Source organism: Gastrolobium bilobum, unplaced genomic scaffold (assembly GCF_033153095.1).
Source record: "Gastrolobium bilobum isolate Gb01-03AN ecotype WA unplaced genomic scaffold, APGP_CSIRO_Gbil_v1 utg16495, whole genome shotgun sequence".
In the NCBI taxonomy this organism is placed as follows: Eukaryota; Viridiplantae; Streptophyta; class Magnoliopsida; order Fabales; family Fabaceae; genus Gastrolobium; species Gastrolobium bilobum.
Genome location: NW_026897958.1, coordinates 73,755 through 95,159, shown reverse-complemented (window position 1 = coordinate 95,159; position 21,405 = coordinate 73,755). Strand labels below are relative to the sequence as shown.

Sequence of the window (21,405 nt, the reverse complement as noted above, 5' to 3'; positions counted from 1 at the left end):
ATCCATTCATTTAATAAATAAATAAACCCAAACGATATTTTATAGGCTGAATACATTTTATCACTTTGAAGTATATATAGCCCTTCTCATCTTATTTCCCAGATTTTATTTTTCACTTATTGTCCATATAATTTAGTTTTAAGTGAAAGTGTTACTTTTTCAATTAAATCAATTGAAAATTCAAAACATTTTAAATCAAATATAAAGATGCTAAGTGATAAATAGAGAAACTTAAATGGAGTTCATGATTAAAAAAAAATAACTTCCATTTTTATAATGATAATGTTACATGATATGCACGTGTCTTATATTCCTTTCAATCTAACTTGGTAACATTTTCAATGAAAACTAAGCATCAAGGTTTATGTTAAGAAAGGTCTATATTTCATGAAGATAAAATGATTTTGTCCTATTTTTTATGTTAGCTAATGTGTTTGAAGTACGAGAAGGGTTATACTTACTACTATAAAAATTTATCACCTTTATAATTAATTTAATCATTATTCGATCAAAAATAAATCTAATGGCTCACAATCAATCTTTATAATCCTAATTTTTTACCTTTTTATTTTCTCTCACATTCATCTTCTCTCTAGGTCTAACAACCCTCTCTCCATTCTCTCTTTAGGTCTTCCAATTGCACATGATAGACTTGTAAATTTGTCTCTCTCATTCTATTAAAATTGCAGGTTTATTCTCATTTTCTATTTCCTTATTAGAAAAATTCGTCTTTTCCATGCTTTTCACTCGTGAATCAACAGGATAAGCATCTCTAGCATCATTAGGCCAACAAAATCAATTCATGATATTTATAGGTAGCTTTTAAGGATTGATTCATTATGCCTGAAATGCACAATAATCATGCCATAAGACAACTCTTCATTAATGTAGAAGTGTAACATCTCCGTCTCGAGCCGATTCAATTAATATACATATGATACTTAACAGAAACAGCAGAAGACTTAACTTACGAAATTACGAGCTAACTTTTTCTTTTTCTTTAATTCTTTTTCACATGATATCTCACATTGTATACTTCTCCTAATTTAATTCTTATTTGACGAAGACGAAAATCAGGCAAAGTAATCTCTGTAAATTGGACAACTGGAGATTTGCCAATCTCACTCTCAAGGGTTCCTGATAAACAGTTTATACCATATATGATTTCAGAATACCAGATATCTATATAGGACTATATATCCATCCAAGGGCGCATGCATAACTTGGCTCCGTGCCACTATGTCTAACAGCACACAAATCCAACAGGTAAGCATATAACTGAATACTACATCGTAATATAAACATGCCTAAATACATAATTGTACATGCATCAAAACAGAAAACATGTACTAATCATATACAGGCCATATACAAAATAAAGAATCTGACATCATGATCCACAAAATAATGGAATACGAGACAACATAAATACACTCCAAATTGGCAGTAGCCTACAGCTACTCAAAATCCAGTCTGTCGCGGCACCTCTACCCACGGGTCGTGTCCCTGCCTCGTGAGGGCTCACCGGGAATCTGAGAACCTGAAATGATGTCCCCACAAAGGGGTGAGATAACAAATCTCAATAAGCTCTAGGTTTATAGAGAATTCTTCATACCCTTGGGCCCACTCCTGCATGAGAGTCAGATACAGAGTATACAAAGCAACATATAACAGATATCATCACTAAATAAATACATATATACATATCTTATCAGAGGCGTACGTAATCATTCCCAAGGGAGGACCCCAAGCGAAAATCAACGTACGTGTTCCCAAGGGAGGACCCCAAGCGAAACCAGACATATCAAAGGCGTACATCGTCAGTCCCGAGGGAAGACCCCAAGCGGACATTAGAGTACAATACAATCAATGGCCAAAGATCAATACAGAAATCACATCAGAATAAATCATATCATATTATCAAATATCTTTATATGAATGCATCTATACAAAGCATCAAAAACAATCATACAATCCAACCATAGTTCACTAACCATGGTGGAGCACTCAAGCAGGAAAAGACTTCTTAAACATAGAGCTTACCTCTTGAAACTTTACCAATCTGCTCACTTGTAATACAAGTTACCTATTTAGCTCCAAAGGCAATTCAAACCCTCTCTGTCCCTAGGCACACCTAGAGAAAGAATTCAAAACAAAATCAATAAAATGCTACAATGCCATGAAATCTAAACGAGGCATACATTTTATTGCTTACTTTCATTTTTTACACTTTTGCCAAATTTATGCCAATACACAAGTCAATACCATAATTTCTCAATTTCTTTATTAGACCATTTTCAGGATGATTACATGTACCACAAGCACCCTCATGGTTTCCTACTCACATAGGATCCTAAAATAACCCAACCAAGCTTCTAAAATACCATTTATAATTTTTAACAATTCCTAGCCCCCCACAAAGCCTACATGGCCGTAACCACAACAAGCAAAAGCTAGGGATTTAAATCAAATAGTTGACACAACCAATAGTTCCTAGAATCCACACTTAGTCCGTAATTATTCATATATTTTCATAACAATTTTAAGCCTAACTTTGTCTATTTTTGTTCACAAGGCCGTTGCAAAACATACAAAGGAGCTAAGGTGCTTCTCATTATGTCTTAAACCATTTAACTTCAAAATCGTACTAAAGCCATGCATTAGGACCTAACCACATCATCAAAATAATTTTTAACATAATCATCCCTAATAAGACCCTAGTGATTGAAATTCATAAGGAGGGTTTCCAATGGATTTTCCACTTGGTATTCTCACTTTAATACCTAAATCTCAACATACACATACATATAAACTTTCACAATTATTTAATTTAATTATTTTGGCACATTAACCCCTAAATACCCAATATGGCCGAACTTGGTGTGGTGCTCCAAGGGGATTTTTTATACTTTCAATTTTTTTACCCTCCACTCACAATTTCAATTACATATAATCATTCATAAATTATGCAATTATATTTTTGCATTCCTAGTCATTTTTCCTACACCCATTTTTACCTCAGAAATCTCACTGACTGTACTTTTTACATCAAAAGTAATCCTAATTTATTTAATTAAGTCTTTTACTTAATTTAACCCATTTATGCATGATTAAATATTTAATCATATGCTTTTTTTAATTAAACGGGTTAGGGGCATTATAAGAAGCATATAAACCAAAATAAAAATCATTACTTGCATTTCAAATTCAATTTTTTTGGCGTCAACCCCACAATCTTGCGAATAAGATGAGATGGTGGAAATCAACGAAAACGATCAATGACCACTGGAATGAATTTTGATGGGAGAAGAGAAAGGGTCGAAAGAGAGTTCTCAAGCCTAGAGAGAAGGTGAAGATAAGAGAAAATGAAAGAGTAAAAAATAGGATTATAAAGATTGATTGTAAGTCATTAGATTTAGTTCTGATTCAACAGTGATTAAGTTGGTTATAAGAGTGATAAATTTTTGTAGTAATAAGAATAACCCTTCCCTTAAAGTATATCTCTACTCTCTTTTTTAACAAAGTATTTAAGAGATGAGAGGTTGTGTAATTTTAAGGTTAAAACATATTAAGCCTCAATAAAGATTTATAGTATAATTTACGAAGAAGATTATATTGACAAAAAAAAATTTTATATAAACTTACAAACTACATTATATGCTACTAGTAAAGTTTCATTCTAGAGTGTCTTACTAGTAATATATAGTATAATTTGTAAGAGTTTATAAATAAATAAGAATTATATATATAACATTTTTCCGTAATTTACATATAACTTAATAAATAAAAATTCACTAACCGAAGTCGAAAGCAAAGCTGTCCTATCATACTAGTTGAATATAGCCTTTACACGTTCCCTTTATTTGGCTATCAAGGGAAGCACGTGCGTTGAACTTGCAGATTGAGACTCTTGCACCTTGTGGACCGTCGTTGGAAGATGATTCGTTTTATGTTTATGGCGTCAAAATGTGTTTTTATTTCCAGCCTTCAAGAGCACCATAAATGAAGCATAGGACAGTAGAATATCAAGTTCAATTTACATGCTCGTCATTGGAATTCAGAAGAGTTCACCAATTCTGAATGGCTAACTTCAAGTTTGATAGTGAAAAGTCAAAGTAAACGGGGGTATTGATATGCTATTCCGAATACATAATTGGACAGATTTACAATTTAAACATTAAATGACGAGTCACGCGTAAAGAAACAACTATTGACTCCACAGAGTCACAGACTATTCGATTCGGTTAAAATAAATTAAAATTTTCGAATAATCAATTTCGTAATATATTACAGTTGACATTATAAAAACAAAGTAAAATAAATATGTCTCATAATTATGAGACAGATTTTAAAATAATAATTTTAGATGTCATAAGTGAAAATTTTATCAACATCTCAGTCTGACGTCCACCGCTTGCAAGTTGCAATTATTTATTTTTAAATTCACTTTTTTTTGTTTCAAAGAAAATCTACTACTGTTAAGACCCACTTCAACACAAAATTTTAAAGTGTTGGATGAAGACCTTTTTAATGATTTATATTATTCTCTAACACAACCCTCGTGCAAGAGTCCGTTAGCTTAGAAGCGTGGATGGATATTGCACAGATTCAATTTTTGATTTACCTTTTATGCTTTTATTTTAATTCCACTTTAAAGTGGGGACGGTGAGGATCGAACTTGTAGTTACTCAAGCTCTGATACTATGTTAAGAGTCACTTCAATCCAAAATCTTAAGGTATTGGATGATGACCTTTTTAATAATTTATAATATTCTCTAACAATTACTTAATATGAAAAAAAAATGATCAAAGTTCAGGCGAAGCAGGATAGGTGTTACATTATCATTACAATAAAGTCTGTATATCCCAACAAGAAAAAATCATTACAGTCTTTGTCATATTGAAGCAATATTAGTTGAACGATCTCGTAATAAAAAATAATCAATGGGGGTTTCGAAGCTCAATTTTGATGCATGGGTGAGAGGGGATGATCTATGTTGAGCAGGCACGCGATTTGCAGGGGATGTTAGTTGGCAATGCAACTTGGACCCTTCCTAACGGCATAGGTCCAAAGTTGGCTGAAGTTTTTGCTACTAACCTGGTACTTCTATGGATTTGGATTCTTTAATATGAAAAAAGTAGTTATATGATCATGTTATTTGATCGCATTCATTTATTTAAAAATCATATATTTTTCTCTCTTATCTCATCGTCAATGAGTGATTGTGACCAAATAACATGAACACCTCCAAATCTTATTTTTTTGACTTTAATTTAGTTGGACATTGTGGTTTTTTGGGCTGCCCTGCTATTTCAGGTCCTTTTCAGGTAAACAGAGTGGCCCAGCATGCTTTGTCTCAACACCGTTCTTGGATTGATGATTTTCTATAGTTTATTTTCAGGTAATAGAGTGGCCCATGCTTTGGCACAACATTTACAATTTTTTTTTTGGTAAGCATAAGGGACCGGAAGCCACAAGAAAAAAAAAATTACACAGAAATATCAGAAGTAGACAAAACTAAATTACTACAATCAGCTTCAAATAGCTGCAACAGTTCTTTAGGACGGTGCATGAGTACTTGGAGACCAGAAACTCCTCCAAGTGCAGCCTTTGTGAGCCAATTTGCGCAAGCATTATTCTCTCTTGTGGTATAGTTAAACTTGACCTCCCAATCTCTTGTGACCCACCTTTTGATTCTACACAATTTTTTTATTATTGAAGTAAAATTTAACGATGGTGTTCATTCAAAATTTTGCAAATTAACCACAAAGTTATTTCCAATTACTAATTACAATGAGGTGACATTTTAATTTTTTTAATAAATCATCCGTGAATTAAATCGGATTAACCTTGATAGAACTACAAGGGATAAAGCTATTCGTATCAAATTTTTAACATATATACGTATTGGTACTCGAACTCGAGATCACCATTAATTTAATTACAAAGTGTCACATTTCATATTTAACGCAAACCAAGAAACTCTCGTATTTAATATTCCTAAAAATTTCTGACGTTTTTTGGTTTTGGCCCACCCACACATGTTGATGTTCATGGAAAATATAGATTGTAGATGCAAGGAAAGAGGGATATTGGAAAGAAAGATAGAAAGAAAGAAACGAAGAATGTGGTATCGAGACTTTCAACACTCTATTTATTTAGAAACCAATGGATGATTATAATATGTTTTACTGTTAGAGAGTTAGGTAAAAAGTATGGGAAATATTACTCTCCTTCAACATGAGATATCATCTCTCATTTTCTCTCCTTTCGATTTTCGTGCCCCATCTTTTTTTTTTCTTTTTTTTTTTTGTAATGGTGGGACCCACCTATTTTCTCTCTACAACATAAGATATCTATCTTATGTTGAATGAGAGTAATAAAACCCAAAAAGTATTTGGCGCGGTCAACATCTTCCAGCACTCATTGACGAAGAGTCCACTGCACATCCTCTCCCTCTCCCTTTGAGAAAATCCATTTAAATATTGAAATATTTAGCGAGAGTGATCATAAAACTGTAATGCCTCCAATAAGCTGAATTTGTGGTAAGAATTTTCAAACTCTGGCCCCTCTTCCCTCTTTCTCGATGTAACTTTGTTTTTACTTAAACTCTTGTCTCGAAAACAAAAGTTGGTGTAGTTAAAGTCTGATTACCTAAAATCGATGTTGGATACGATGTAAACTTAACTGTTCAATATTTCAGCAGGGATATTTTATATAAACATATTTTAAACTGAAATTTCAAATTTCACACATTTTCATTGTATTAAAGTTATATTTTGATTTGTACAGTTTCTCATTAAAACAATATTGTCTCTAAATGTTGAATTTTTTTTTTTTTTAAAATTAACATTCAATCATATATATCATAATATTGAAATAAAAGTTAGTGAAACTAAATAATTAATCCTACAATTTCATTTATGCTTTTTCAATATCAGTCTTTATATTTTTAAGTTTTTTATTTTCAATCCTAGTGTTAAGATATTAATTTTATATTTTTTTTATTTAAATTTTATATTTTGCAGGGGTTTTACCCATTAAATTATTAATTTATTTATTTTTAATAAAACATTATTTATTATAATTTTGAATTGTTAAAGTCTATTGGCCGCCAAGGAACTAATATTTAAATATGTGAAACTATCTGAATTTTTTTAAAAGATTGTATAGTAACCTAAATCTATATCGAGGGAAGCCATGGAAACTAACTGTTTATTTTAACAAAAAACAACAACTTACAAAACATTTAATATTAATGATGAGATAAAACAAGGGTTTTATGTTTATCATTTAACATATATAACTTCACTTTCCTACACACACATTAAAGAGGTGAGATCCACATGTTTTTCTTTCTCTTTCATCATTCTACTTTCTCTCTCCCTTTTGATGTGAGAGTTGGAAACAACACTTACATAATAAAACCCATAAAACAATAAGACAATCGCTGAATATAATTTTTTCCAGAAATTCTCAGCCTATGGGCTCTGCTCTAACCCTGCTAGGAGAGCGGTGTTTAACCTCATCTAAAATTTTTAATACCAAATCTCTAGCTCAGTTGGTCAGTGGACTGCAGTTCGAGGGATTGAATTCTTGTGGCCGACGAGGTCACGTGTTCGATGACTAGGAGAAGCATTTTGGAGCCAGTAGTGAATCCTAAACACTACAAGCCATGGAGAGATTAATCCTATTCTTCGGAGTGGGGACACCCTTGAGTCTCTGCTCAAAAGAAAAAAAAATTCTAATACCAAAATAATAATAATAAGACGATAAGTTTTACGCCCCACAATAGATGAGAATTAAATTTACAAATGCGTGTAATGACCGGGGAATTCATATTTTATGATCATTTCGTTGGCAATCATAAGAAGACAATTCCCTTTGAATATAGCTATTTGTGCAATTATTTTACGATTAAGAAGTAATTGTCCCTTGTACAGATTATACATTAAATGACTATAAATATTGTATATATCTTTTTTTTTCTCGCCAATTACTGCATTTATTCGACTCTGTTTCTTTTGTAATAGAAAGGTCACTGTTGTCTCAACAATAAAGGTTGGTGTTCTGATGACCTAATGTCGACGTTAGATGAGATGTTGACATAAATTAACTGTTCAATATTTTAGCAGGGTAATTTTATATAAACGTATTTTACATTAAAAATTTACAAATGTTCATCGTATTAAACTTACCAGCTTTTTTCTTTTTTAATTAAAAGTTATCTTTTAATTTAAGAAAAAATATTTTTGCTTTTACTGCAAAAAAAAAAAAATTATCTATCATACTTACATAAAAGTGAGTAAATCCTATTATAAAAAAAAAAAAAAAAATTAGTGTGATCTACTAACCTTTATATGAGTATAATGGATAAATTTTTTCTACTGTAAAAGGCAGAACTATTAAACCCTTTGATTTATACAGATTTTTCAGAGAAACAATTTTGTATTCACAGGTAAAATTTATACTTTTTTAACATTAATATTCAATTATATATACCATATTATTGAAAAAAGTTGACCTGGATAGTTAATCTTTATAACTTCGCTCGATTTGAATATTGATTTCTATAGTTTATAATTTTAGATTCAATTTTTATATTTCTAACTTATTTGAGTTTTAAACTTTATAGTGTTTACTCAGTTAGGTGTTATTTCATATTTTTCATAAAGTATTTATCCTTATAATTTTGAATTATGAAAATATTGGTCATTAAGAGAATAAAATTTAAATGAACAAAATTATAGAAACTAATATCTAAAAAATAAATAAGAGGGGCCTAAATTCAAATAGGGTAAAATTATAAGAAGTGTTTACAAAAAAAATAAAAAATTATAAGAAATAATTATTTATTGTAAGGTTATGCATAAATTTAAAAAATAGCTTTAACTACAAGAAAGTATTTTATTAAAATACTTACAACATTATCAATTTATTAATAATTTTTTGTATTTATTTAATAAAGATAAAAAGATTTATTAAATTTTTAAAGTGGCTAAATTGAAACCAAACAAATATTCTAAAAAAAAAGACTTATATTTTGAAAAAGGGAAATTATTTAATTGACACTTGAATTTCCAACAAAGTGCCACAGTGGGTCAAGAGGACTAAACATTAGGAGTTCCATTTCATGTGACTTTAAAGAAAGAAAACAGGCCCCTCAAGTTATACCTGCTCCCAATTAGAGAATTCTTTTGAGTCATCAACATAAGGTTTTGAGAACACTGAGATTAAAAAGAACTGAGGTTTTCTTTGTAAGTAGTTAACCTGAAGGATCAAAATAATAATGGAGAAAACACAGCTCGCCCTTTTATTTCTTGCTACTTGTTGCCATTTGATATCCCTTTTTCCAATAGTTTTAGAAGCAGAAGATAGCATAATTCCACTACAAGTCATCAGTGGCAACCAGACACTAGTTTCACCTGCCCAAAATTTTGAACTTGGTTTCTTCAGTCCTGGAAATTCCACTCACAAATATCTTGGAATATGGTACAAGCATATTCCAAAACAAACTGTTATTTGGGTTGCAAATAAAGAAAAACCACTAGTTCATTCTGGTGGCTCCTTAACATTCAGTAATGATGGGAATCTGATCCTTCTCAGCCACACAGGAAGTGTTGTGTGGTCCTCAAATTCTTCTGGACCTGCAAGAAACCCAGTAGCACAGCTTCTAGACTCTGGAAACTTTGTTTTGAAGGACTTTGGAAATGGAAGCTCTGAGGGATATTTGTGGCAGAGTTTTGATTATCCATCTGATACATTGCTACCAGGAATGAAGCTTGGTTGGAACTTCAAAACTGGTTTGAACCGGCATTTGACTTCTTGGAAAAGCACTGATGATCCGTCTTCAGGAGAATATACCTACAGTGTGGATCCACATGGCCTTCCTCAGCTTTTTCTTCACAAGGGGAACAAGAAGGTCTTCAGAAGTGGACCATGGTATGGACAACAATTTAAAGGTGACCCAGTTCTCAGGGAAAATCCAGTTTTCAAACCCATATTTGTTTTTGATTTTGATGAAGTGTCTTACTCTTATGAGACTAAAGACAACATCATTTCAAGATTTGTGCTTAGTCAATCTGGTTTGATTCAGCACTTCTCATGGAATGATCATCATTCAAGTTGGTTCTCTGAATTCACAATTCAAGGTGATCGTTGTGATGATTATGGCCTTTGTGGTGCTTATGGCACCTGTAACATCAAAAGCTCCCCGGTTTGCAAGTGTTTGAACGGTTTTGAGCCTAGGCTTCAACAAGAATGGAGAATGCTTAAGTGGTCTGGTGGATGTGTCAGCAAGAATTCACAGGTTTGCAGAAATGGAGATGCATTCAAACAGTTTACAGGAATGAAACTACCAGATGCTGCTGAGTTTCATACAAACTATAGCATCAGCATTGATCACTGTGAGGCAGAATGCTCCAAGAACTGCTCTTGTGTAGCTTATGCTAAACTAGATATAAACGCAAGTGGCAAAGGCTGCATTGCTTGGTTTGGTGATCTATTTGATATAAGAGAGGTTTCTGTGAATGGTCAAGATTTCTACGTGAGAGTTCCAGTCTCAGAACTAGGTAAGAAAATTAAAGGTGTATATATATATAGGTTTACATTTATGCAGCTGCTGCATATGCAGTAATCAAATACTTGTCATATATATATATATGAAAACATTAAATGCGGGGAATCATAAACATACAAAGGATGAAAGCATTAAATGTAAGGAATCATAACCATACACCTGTCGTTGCTGTACGTAAAGCGGCTACAGAAATGATTTTACCATATATATATATATATATATATATAGACACACACACTACCAATCCTTTTCATGTTCTAGTCCTATTTTAGCTGTTAACTTCAGAAATCTGGCTCACTTGATTTTGAATAAGCTAACTAGTACACTTGTCTCCGCTATGATGTAATTAAGGTTAGCATTATGTTTCACCCTGTCCACTTTTAATATGGCGTAATAGTGCATTTATCACATTACAGATTATTTGTTTCTCAATAATTAATATAATCACGATTTTCCTTAAAATACATTTATATGTATTGCATGTAATCTCTTTATTTGTGATGTTAGATTCAAATGTTGACGGGAACAAAAGGAAGAAACTCATACTGCTTCCTGTGACTGTATCGGTAACCTCAACAATTATTGTCTCAGCATTATGGTTGATAATTAAGAAATGGAGAAGAAATGGAGGTAAAAATATCTCGTAGTTCTAGTTTCAGAAGATCTCATGTACTTTTTGAACCATAATCTCTTTTGATTAATATTACTGATTAAACCTTGGATCTTTGCCTCTGTAAGCAGCCAGAGAGACAGATTTTCAATTGAGTGCTGGCAGAGCTAGAAGTGAGAGGAATGAATTTGAACTCCCATCATTTGAGATTGCCATAATTGAAGCCGCCACTGGGAATTTCTCTATTTACAATAAGATTGGAGAAGGTGGATTTGGTCCTGTATATAAAGTAAATTACTCTCTATCTTTCTGGTTAATTATAAAGAAAATGATAATTCAAACCATGTCACATATTAGTCTCTTAACAACAGTCCAGCTCCTGCAAATTGCATGGTAGGAAAATGCTCAACAACAACCATTTATTTAATCTAAAATTTTTAGCTTCAAGTTTTATTTCTTTTCAACCCATTTTTAAATTGCATGTAGGACAATTAACTCTATCATTTCTTTTCAACCCAGTTTTACAACAACGATGATAGTATTTTGGATCTTTTGGAATTTTCAGGGTCAACTTCCATCAGGAAGGGAAATAGCAGTGAAAAGGCTCTCAGAGAGTTCCGGACAAGGCCTGCAGGAGTTCAAGAATGAGGTTATGTTAATCTCCCAACTTCAGCATCGAAATCTTGTCAAGCTTCTGGGTTGTTGCATTCATGGAGAAGATAAAATGTTGGTCTATGAATACATGCCAAACAGAAGCTTGGACTCCTTATTATTTGGTTGGTCTCTCAACTATTCCACAATCACATCTATGCCTATAGACACAAACCTTAACATTGTTTGAGAAAACATGTTTCACTTAATCATAATATATTGTATAACTCAAGTAATATTCTGAATCAGATGAAACAAAGCGTTCTGTTCTCAGTTGGCAAAGGAGGCTGGACATTATTACTGGCATTGCTAGGGGACTTGTCTACCTTCACAGAGATTCAAGACTAAGAATAATCCATAGAGACCTGAAAGCAAGCAATGTTCTTTTAGATAGTGAAATGAACCCAAAAATTTCAGACTTTGGAATGGCAAGAATGTTTGGTGGAGATCAAACTGAAGCAAAGACCAAGAGAGTAGTTGGAACCTAGTATGCACAAAAACAAATGATTTAACTTCCACAATTTTCTGAACTTAACTGCTAACTTCATTTTATGATATGCAATTGTTACAGTGGATATATGCCCCCAGAGTATGCAATAGATGGACACTTCTCTTTCAAATCGGATGTTTTTAGCTTTGGGGTGTTACTCTTGGAGCTGTTGAGCGGCAAGAAAAACAAAGGATTTCTTCACCCGGATCACAAACTGAATCTCCTAGGCCATGTGAGTATAACAGTGAATATGTATCTTTTATTTTATTTTTTTCTTCCCTAACAGTGTGTCTGATATAATCAATTAGCAAAATTACAATCTCATTAAATGGATAGCTTGGATTTTATGCATTGATAAAATACATGGGAAATGTACTAGGCATGGAAGCTTTGTAATGAAGGTAGGGACTTGGAGCTGATGGATCCGTTGCTCGAGAATGAGTTCCCAACTTCAGGAGTTCAAAGGTGTATTCAAGTGGGTCTTTTATGCGTTCAACAGCTCCCAGAAGAGAGGCCAACAATGCCATCAGTGCTATTGATGTTGGAGAGTGAGAGTGTGTTGCTACCCAAACCTGGAAGACCAGGATTATATTCTGAGAGATGTTTCTCGGAGACAGATTCATCATCACGTGGTAGACTAAATTCAGGTTCTAATGACTTGACTGTTACTTTAGTAGAGGGTCGTTAGGACATGACATGTGGAACTATGAAGCACCGACTCCGAAACGGCATTTTCGATACGTTCTTGATACGACCATTAATTCGTCGATACGATACAATTCGTTTCCGATACATTTCTGATACGCGTATCGGATACATTGGAAAAAAAAATTCAGAGTATCGATGCTTTATAGATGTGGAATATAAATATGCACGAAATTCTGTATTCTGATTCAAAATTAAACATGATACTGGGAATCATGCTTAGACTTGGTTTAATTGTAAGCTGATCCGGGTGATGAGAATGCCACTAAAAATGTTTTTCTTTTTATTGTTCTTATTATTATTAAATGTATGATCAATTTCACAAACTCATTGTCGAGACTAGGTACTTGATTAGTTCATCACTCCCTTCCAAAGGGAAACAAACAACGTTAAAGATAAGCTAACTCAAATCTGTTCAATTCTTCGGCAACTGTACAAAGGTCCAGAAGATAGAAACAGTTCAAAAATAAAATATAGAATTGTTCATCAAAATTTACATTAAAGTTAGATAGAAATACTAATAATGATTATAGAAGATGCATGTCATAATTTTTCCAATCTAACGTCTAGCAGAGCTGTCAACGACTACTGAAGGAAAATCTCCATATACATGAGTTGACCACAACTATCAGTGCTCGCTAAAACAAAGCCCGAGGCCCATTAACTTGTTGGGCTCTAGCCCAGTTTTCTTCAAACAAGCAGTGTTGACTTGGAATCAAATTCTCAACACAAGGCCAGCATGTTCTTTGGGCTTGCATACATCTTTGGGCTTGGTAACTCTGTCATGTATAGGAATTCTCTTGAATAATATCTAATGGTAGAACATCGAATTTGATTATCCCTTAACAATTTGGAAATGGATCCTGTGTATGCTATTTAATATGATCATGTCATGGGAAATAATTTTAATCATTAATAATCAAATCAACGGTGATAATTGTATAACTTTATATTCTTATATTTTTTCTTTCTTTCATTATCACAATTGATCCATCTTTGTATGGTTGGATACTTCCACATAACATAGTCATATTAATTGACACATGAGATGATCCACTTCCAAACAATTTTGATTGCATTTGGAGAAATAATATGCAGGTGAACGGTAGCGAAAATAGAATTGAATAATAATGATATCACTCTTATATTTGAATATCCTAAAAAAAACAGCAGCAGCTTCATTTGACTGCTAGCTACTAAGCTAAAAGGTGATGTAGTGCTTAAGGAAAGACTGTTCAATCTCCTACATCTGTTTTTGGACTTCAGATGCAGGCAAAATCAAGTTAACGAAGAATTATGGCATGTGTACCTACTGAAAGAAAATTAAGATCCGTTTGCATATCAGTGAAGCTTTTTCCATGACTTGACCGTGCCCATGACAGTTTTCCACACGCATGATCACAGATTCACAAGTCACAAAACTATAGAGAGATGAAGGTCAAACATATAGGGGTGTAAATGAGTTAGGCAGCCTATGGGAGCTTACGGCCTAGTTTATATTACAAATAATAAAATAGAATATGTCTAGATTTTTAAAAAAATTATTTAAAAAATAGGTCATATGCTTTTTTATACATATCGAAATTATAAGCCTACAGGCCGACCTATACCATATTATTTATTTAAATAAAATAATTATTTTAATAATTTTGAATAATAAAATAATATTATTTTAATTATTAAATGTTTAATAGGCTGTCAAAGTTTTTTTTTAAAATATACATCAGGCCAGACTTATAATTTGAGATTTACACAGACTACCAGGTCAGGTCAGGTCAGATTCAATATTTTTTATACAAACTTGACTTATTTAAACCAAAATCTAACTTAGCCTACTTACATCCCTATAAACAGGGTTATTTAAATGACCTCCAAGCGATTTCAGTGCTTGTTCAAATTAACAGCCAATGATTGAATACATTGGGAACACAATCTTTTCTGCATAAAGAAGAGATGGTTTTCTGTATATATGTAGTAACTATATTTGTCATTCAACAAGTAACATCTAGATAAAAAAAATATTTTTCTTTTTTTTTCGGACACACATAATAATTTTTCCTCAATTTTTTTTAGCTAAATGTACTAAGAAAATGAGTAATAGTGTAAATATTTTCCACAATGAGATACTTCCTTTTTGGTGGAGACTTGTATTTATTGGAAAGTTTGTGTGATTTCTAAGAGGGCGTTTGGTACGCAGTATTCTTCAGGATTTTCAGGAAACTGAATTTTTCTAAATTTTAAATTTTTGGATATTATCATAAACTAAATGTAAAAATTATATTTTTAAAAATTGAGATTCTCGAATAAAAAAAAAAATTCCTCTACCAAACGTTCCATAAAGCAACACTGACACGCATAAGACCTAGTCAAGCTTAAACCATATTTATTAAATAAATTAGGCGAAGACTTTTTTAAAAGTGTATTTAATTAAAAATACCAGACTTTTAAGTTTTTTAAAATGTCTTTTATATTTTTATTTAAGTTTATAATATAATGTCTAGAAAACATATATTTAATGAACTATTTAAATCCATAAACATGTTAGTCAAAAAACAGGCTTGTAGCCGGGGGGAAATCCATAAACATGTTAGTCAAAAAGCAGGCTTGTAGCCGGGGGGGATCATAGTACAAATCAAAAATATCACTTTTAAACTATAACATAAGATAAAAAGCTTTACTTCTCTCGTGTTATAGAAAATAAGTTATTTTATGTTATGAGATAAATTAAATGGGGTTCATCAATTTAAAAAAAGAAAAAAAGAAAAAAGTGAGACATATCTTTTTATGTGAGTGTAACATGAAAGATGAATCTTATGTAATATAATAGTATAATTTCCCTAAGATAAAAGCAGTGTTTAAAAACCCGGCTCGGCCATCGACCCGGCCGAGGTCAGGGGTCATGGGTTCAACCGTGGAGTCACGGGGTCACTACGCTAACCGGGTTTTATATATTAAAAATCACAAATATATATCCTATATGAAAATATTAAAAAACAAACTACCAATCATCAAAGATTCAAAATATACTTAACATAATTCACCAATGATAATCACAAGTTAATATTACACAACCTAATTAAAGTATCAAGATAGTAAAGTACAAAACTCATATTCTAATGGGGTCACTACGCTGACCCGGTTCTGCCTCTTTTGAAAAGGTTCTGACAAAGGAAAATTTAAAAGAAGTAAGAATGAGCTTTTCTTTTCTATCGACGACCATAAGGATGTCATTTGAATGAGTAAAAATTTTACCTTTTCTAGAAGATTCACGGTTGCTAGGTGAAGATTGAAGACGTCCAGTCGCTGGGAGAGAAGAGAACGATTAGATTTAGGTTTGCAAGCATTTTTATTTTATTTTATTTTATAAAATGACGTTATTTCATGGAATTTTTAAAATATATATATATACAATGATCCCCTTTGACCCCTCTGACCCGGGAGTCACTGAAATCCGACTGAGTTTTGGGAGTCGGAGGAGTCGATGTGCATATAAAATTCTTGTGACCCCAACCCTCAGAGGAGAGGGGTCAAGGTTGACTCGGGTCAACCCGAGAGATGAGGTGGGGTTTTAGAACACCATATAAAAGCCCAAATTAGTTCCCTTTCACGGTTATATACGGCTCCAAACAGCTATATACGTGCAGTGGCGGAACTTGAGATAAAACTTTGAACAGGCAAAGGTTTTAACTAAATGATGCAAATATTTTTATTTATATTTTGGTAAACTAAATGATGCAAATCTACTTAGACACTGCTGGGTTGCAATGAAACAAATTTGAGATAATTAATTAGTGACTAAATGGAACACATTATATTTTGATTTAGGAGAATAAAATTACTTATATATCCAATAACAGTATTAAAAAAAAGATTAAACAATAGAATGATCTACACAGTAATTAAGCAATAATAGTGTAATGAAAAATGGGGAAAAAGAAGAAGCAAATAGTACTTCTTTCACGCTCCTGTCCTCTATGACAAATACAAACAATTAACAAATCATATTCCTGCGTCCTTCTTTTTTTTCCCCTACAGAGTACGTGTTTTCCTTTTGATTACCTCTCTGAGGCAGAGATTTCAGGGCCATTCTCAGCCATTCAAAGTTTAAACAATGCACACGCTTTCTGTTTTGATCCCTTTTGTCAAACAGTTTCAAGTCATCATTTTACATACAGCTGTCGCTCTATGATTGTACGGAACCTCGTGCCCTTCACTTTTGTTGGCTTGCTAGGGTCCCAGTCTCTTTCCCCTCACGCTAATATTATTATAGTTCAAGATAATGCTCATCCAACACTTTTCTATGCATGGATACTCGCACCAGCACGCTTCTTCTATTTATTGGGTTTGGCTTCTAAGCACTTCTCCTCTAACTTGTTCAATTTCAAGTTGAAAAAAACAAAAAAAATACACCTGTTCCTGAAATTGGTTGTGCATACGGATTTGTATACATTATATTTACACAATCTTTAAAAAGGAGAGGTTATACTTACAAATTGAGATAAATCTTCTTAAGATAACCTAAAGAAAGATGTCCAAAGGCGTTGGTGCCATAACAAAATCTGTGTTTGGTCACTAGTGCTTCGATGGGTCTGAAGTGCAGGTCAGAATTGTCTATCATCATCCGTGGTCAAGTCCAAGGAGTAAAAATTGTCTCGTTTAACACCATAACAAGAGTCTTCCGGGTCATAATGTTCTAAAACACACAAAAGGAAGGCCAAAAAATCACATTACAATGAAAAGATTGAGGTAGTGTTTGATTCGGGAGAAATTTTTTTATTAAGGAAATGGTTGGAAAGTGAGTTTGGTAGGAAAATGTAAAAAAAGTTGTTTAGTTGACCCAAATATTACCAGAGAAATTTATTTAAATATGCAAAATCTATGTTCGGGAGAAACTTTGCACTTATTTTTTCACTTCCTCAGTTATCTCAAAATACCACATCTCAAGTGGTATTCTGTAATAGTGAATTTCATCCAAAAGTCATTTTCTCATTTATCCTATTTGCCTGGTATTTTTTGAAAAAATCTGAACCAAACGTGATATTTTCCAATATCTACTTACACTTTCCCATCAATTCTAAAATAAACCTTCGACCAAAGAATACCTTGACTAATTTGACTAATAGATAAGAGGTCATACGATAAATTAGGCGCAACTAAAATAGTAGCAAGGATTATGGAGTCAAATAACACTAATGGCCCTTCACCTATGATCCTAGAAGTGTTTCCATTGGCAATAAAGATAACTAACTGAGGTGACGGAATAACATATTATAAATTTGTTTTATCACTAGTCATGTGGTCGATTGCCCCCGTTGCAATAATCTAAGTATTATTCATAAAAGGGGCAGATAATGCATTAACTTTACATGACCCACCTGGGTGAGCCATATTTGCAATGGGAAAAGCAAAATGCTCTTGATGTACGATAATGAGATACAAGGGTACATGGATTAAAGGTTGTGTGGAAGAGGGTGTTTCAATAGTTGCAGGGGTACCCTGCTCTGGCTGCGTAGAAGAAGGTTGGTCGGCTATTAGGTATTGGCTCTCATACCATGTAGAAAATGGTAGACTGATAATTTATCTATATATTTCTTCTTTTGTTTAGAGGTAATTATATATATTAATTTTGAGCTTCAATCTAGACACAAATCAGAGAACACAAATTAACCCAAAATCAGGGAATTAATATTTCCTATCAATTAATTTTATTTACAATCAATTCCTATAATTGCTACCAAAATCAAAACCAGATTAATTAAAAATATTATTAAATATATACAACTCAACAGTAATCAAAGAGAAAATCTCTCTCTGTCAGCACTCCAATCTTTCCACTTTTATTTGAGATAATCAAGGAGGAAATCTCTCCTTGTCAACATATAGTAATATAAAAATTAGTTATTAGTTATATTTACATAAGGAATTACAAGGATCTAAGTAGGAGAGGAGAAAAAAAATGATGAAAAACTGAACATATATATATACCAACGTCACAGAGTTTAGACCCGGGTCACAAGTTGCTTTGTTCCCCGGGGAAAAAAATGCGATGGGTGTAGAGTTTGCTTTACGAACTAACAATGAGGGGTATTTGCTTTCATGCTTTTTGAGATTTTTCTAGGTAAATGAAGTTTGGTTTTTAGAAAATCAATGTTTGGTTCAACAGTTTTTGACCAAAACTTATCTATGTGAAATGCACGGTTTTTTGAGAAAGATAGTAATTTGCACTGTTTAGAAACCCGATTTGAAGGTGGTTTTTTGAGAAAACCCGGGTAAAGCACTGTTGACACACTTTTTGTCATATATTTTTCTGGTAAAATTTTATCAAACCAAACTATTTTTTTTTTAACTTCCCCATCTATTCAACTTTCCCTATGGATACCTAGTAATTACATTTCTCTAATATTCTTAAAATTTACCTTCAACCAAACGCATCTGAAAGAACAAACTGCCGAAAAATACACTTTTGTAGAAAAATGAAAAGATTTCATCTTATCATCTTCAATCATATATAGAATGCGCTGTCTAGTGTCTAGTGAGGTCACAAGTTGTGGCATGAAATATAATTGGTCAGGAGAATAGAAGCTTGCTAGATACTTTGATGCCGAGTCATATATTCTCAATCATATATCCCTCTATGTTTGTAACTTTCTGTAAGGAAATGTCATTTTCAAGATTAAACACATTCTTGGTAATATTAGCGGCATTATTTGTTCCTTGATGCCTGATACAATCATACAAGTGGAAACATACTTTTGAACACTTATGGACGGCTTCATGTTCACATCAACCCTTTGTCCTGTTAGACATGTTGCCCTGGAATAAGGGCATCTCTTTTCTGGTATTCTTTTTTGTATTCTTTTGCAAGCTAGTAATATCTAATTATTTTGTTATGACAAACAATTCTTTAGTCATTGCTTTATTAATATGTAATTATTTTGTTTCATCTGAGTCAGACGATGTCTGATATCTCAACTAGCTCATGAGAAACAATTTTGTTTATCCTGTACAACTGATTCTCCTATAAAGAATCTAACATGTAATCTTACACTTCCTGTTTGACCAATCTTACATTTCACATGATAAATAGTATGGCCAAAATCACCTTTTAATTTTACATCTTAATTGGTTTTTCTTGATAATATTTGACAAATTTTCTTCATTGTGTATATTTAGTAACCATTTGATTTGTGTCAGGTATAGTGTGTTTGAGGAAAAGTGAAAAACGAAAAAAAAAAATTGTCAATTTCAAAACAAAATGTTTTTAAAATTGGAATAGGATGCGTTTACAAACTTTTTTTTTTGCAAATTACACTAAGTACGATCGGTCGTACAGTGCATGATTAAAGTATAACTGGTCGTACTTAGTGTAGTTTGTAAGAGTTTGTAAACAAAAAAAGTTCGAAATATAACCTGCCCATTTAAAAATTTTATAAATAAGGCATTGCTTTTTCAGCCGTGGATAAAGCGTTTACCCTTAACAGCGTGGTTTTAACTCAGCAAATATTTTGACTTGAAATATCAATAATTTATGGGATTAATGTTTATCATATTGTAGAAGATAATTTTATCTCTTATATTCATATTTTAGAGACTGGAAATCACTTTTACAATGCCAATTAAAAACTTATAATTGAAATCGGGTTCGTCACAAAAATCAGAGTATACTTTCAAAATTTCTCAACTACTGAAAATATAACTTTCCTGGCAGACCTTGCTGTCTTTAAAAATTCGTATAAAATTCACTTCAACGATTCAAAAAAATATATTTTGTAATCTAGAAACTAGACATCCGGGGCTTCGCGTTCATATAAAATAATAGTAATTTGAAGGTCGTTTTACCCTCGAAACATAACTCGTAAGGCGAGAGTTAAAATCAGTGAATTTATATCAAACGACCTGACTTGCAAAAATCATAATAAATCGAGCTTTCAGAATTTCGTTGAAAGGTTTATATATTATGAAACTAGACACCTGGGGCTACGCGTGCATATAAATTATAAGAAAATCAGAGGTCTGTAGCCCCGGGACGCCAACCTACAAATTGCTCGCAAAAACAGTTTTAACTTAGCTTTCAAAACGTCATGAATCAGTTTTCGTAAAAACGATTCTGAAATCCGTTTCAAAACACTTGCTGTTCTTAAAAGTCTTAAAACAGAATGCAAACATAGTTCACTAATAATTTAAACATCCACAATTAGTACGGTCATCCATGAAATTAATACAATCACAGCAGCAAGCCCAACATTAGAAACCATCAGCAAATATCCAAGTCCTCAAAATCTTTTACGTCCTCATGCCATTTTGTAAAAATACCAGCCCCAAAGGGGTGAGAGAAATCCCAGTAGTGTGGCAACAAAACCATAATGCAA

At 32.6% G+C, this 21,405-nt stretch overlaps 1 protein-coding gene across 1 annotated transcript; it reads left to right on the top strand.

The window, feature by feature from the left end:
- The first annotated feature begins 9,761 nt into the window (after positions 1–9,761).
- Positions 9,762–13,019, top strand: LOC133311714 (receptor-like serine/threonine-protein kinase SD1-8). The gene is made up of 7 exons (XM_061512809.1): positions 9,762–10,572; positions 11,088–11,210; positions 11,322–11,479; positions 11,756–11,966; positions 12,091–12,328; positions 12,413–12,563; positions 12,711–13,019. The coding sequence occupies exons 1-7, from the start codon at positions 9,777–9,779 to the stop codon at positions 13,017–13,019; spliced, it is 1,986 nt and encodes a 661-aa protein (XP_061368793.1). The 5' UTR covers positions 9,762–9,776.
- Positions 13,020–21,405: the final 8,386 nt, after the last annotated feature.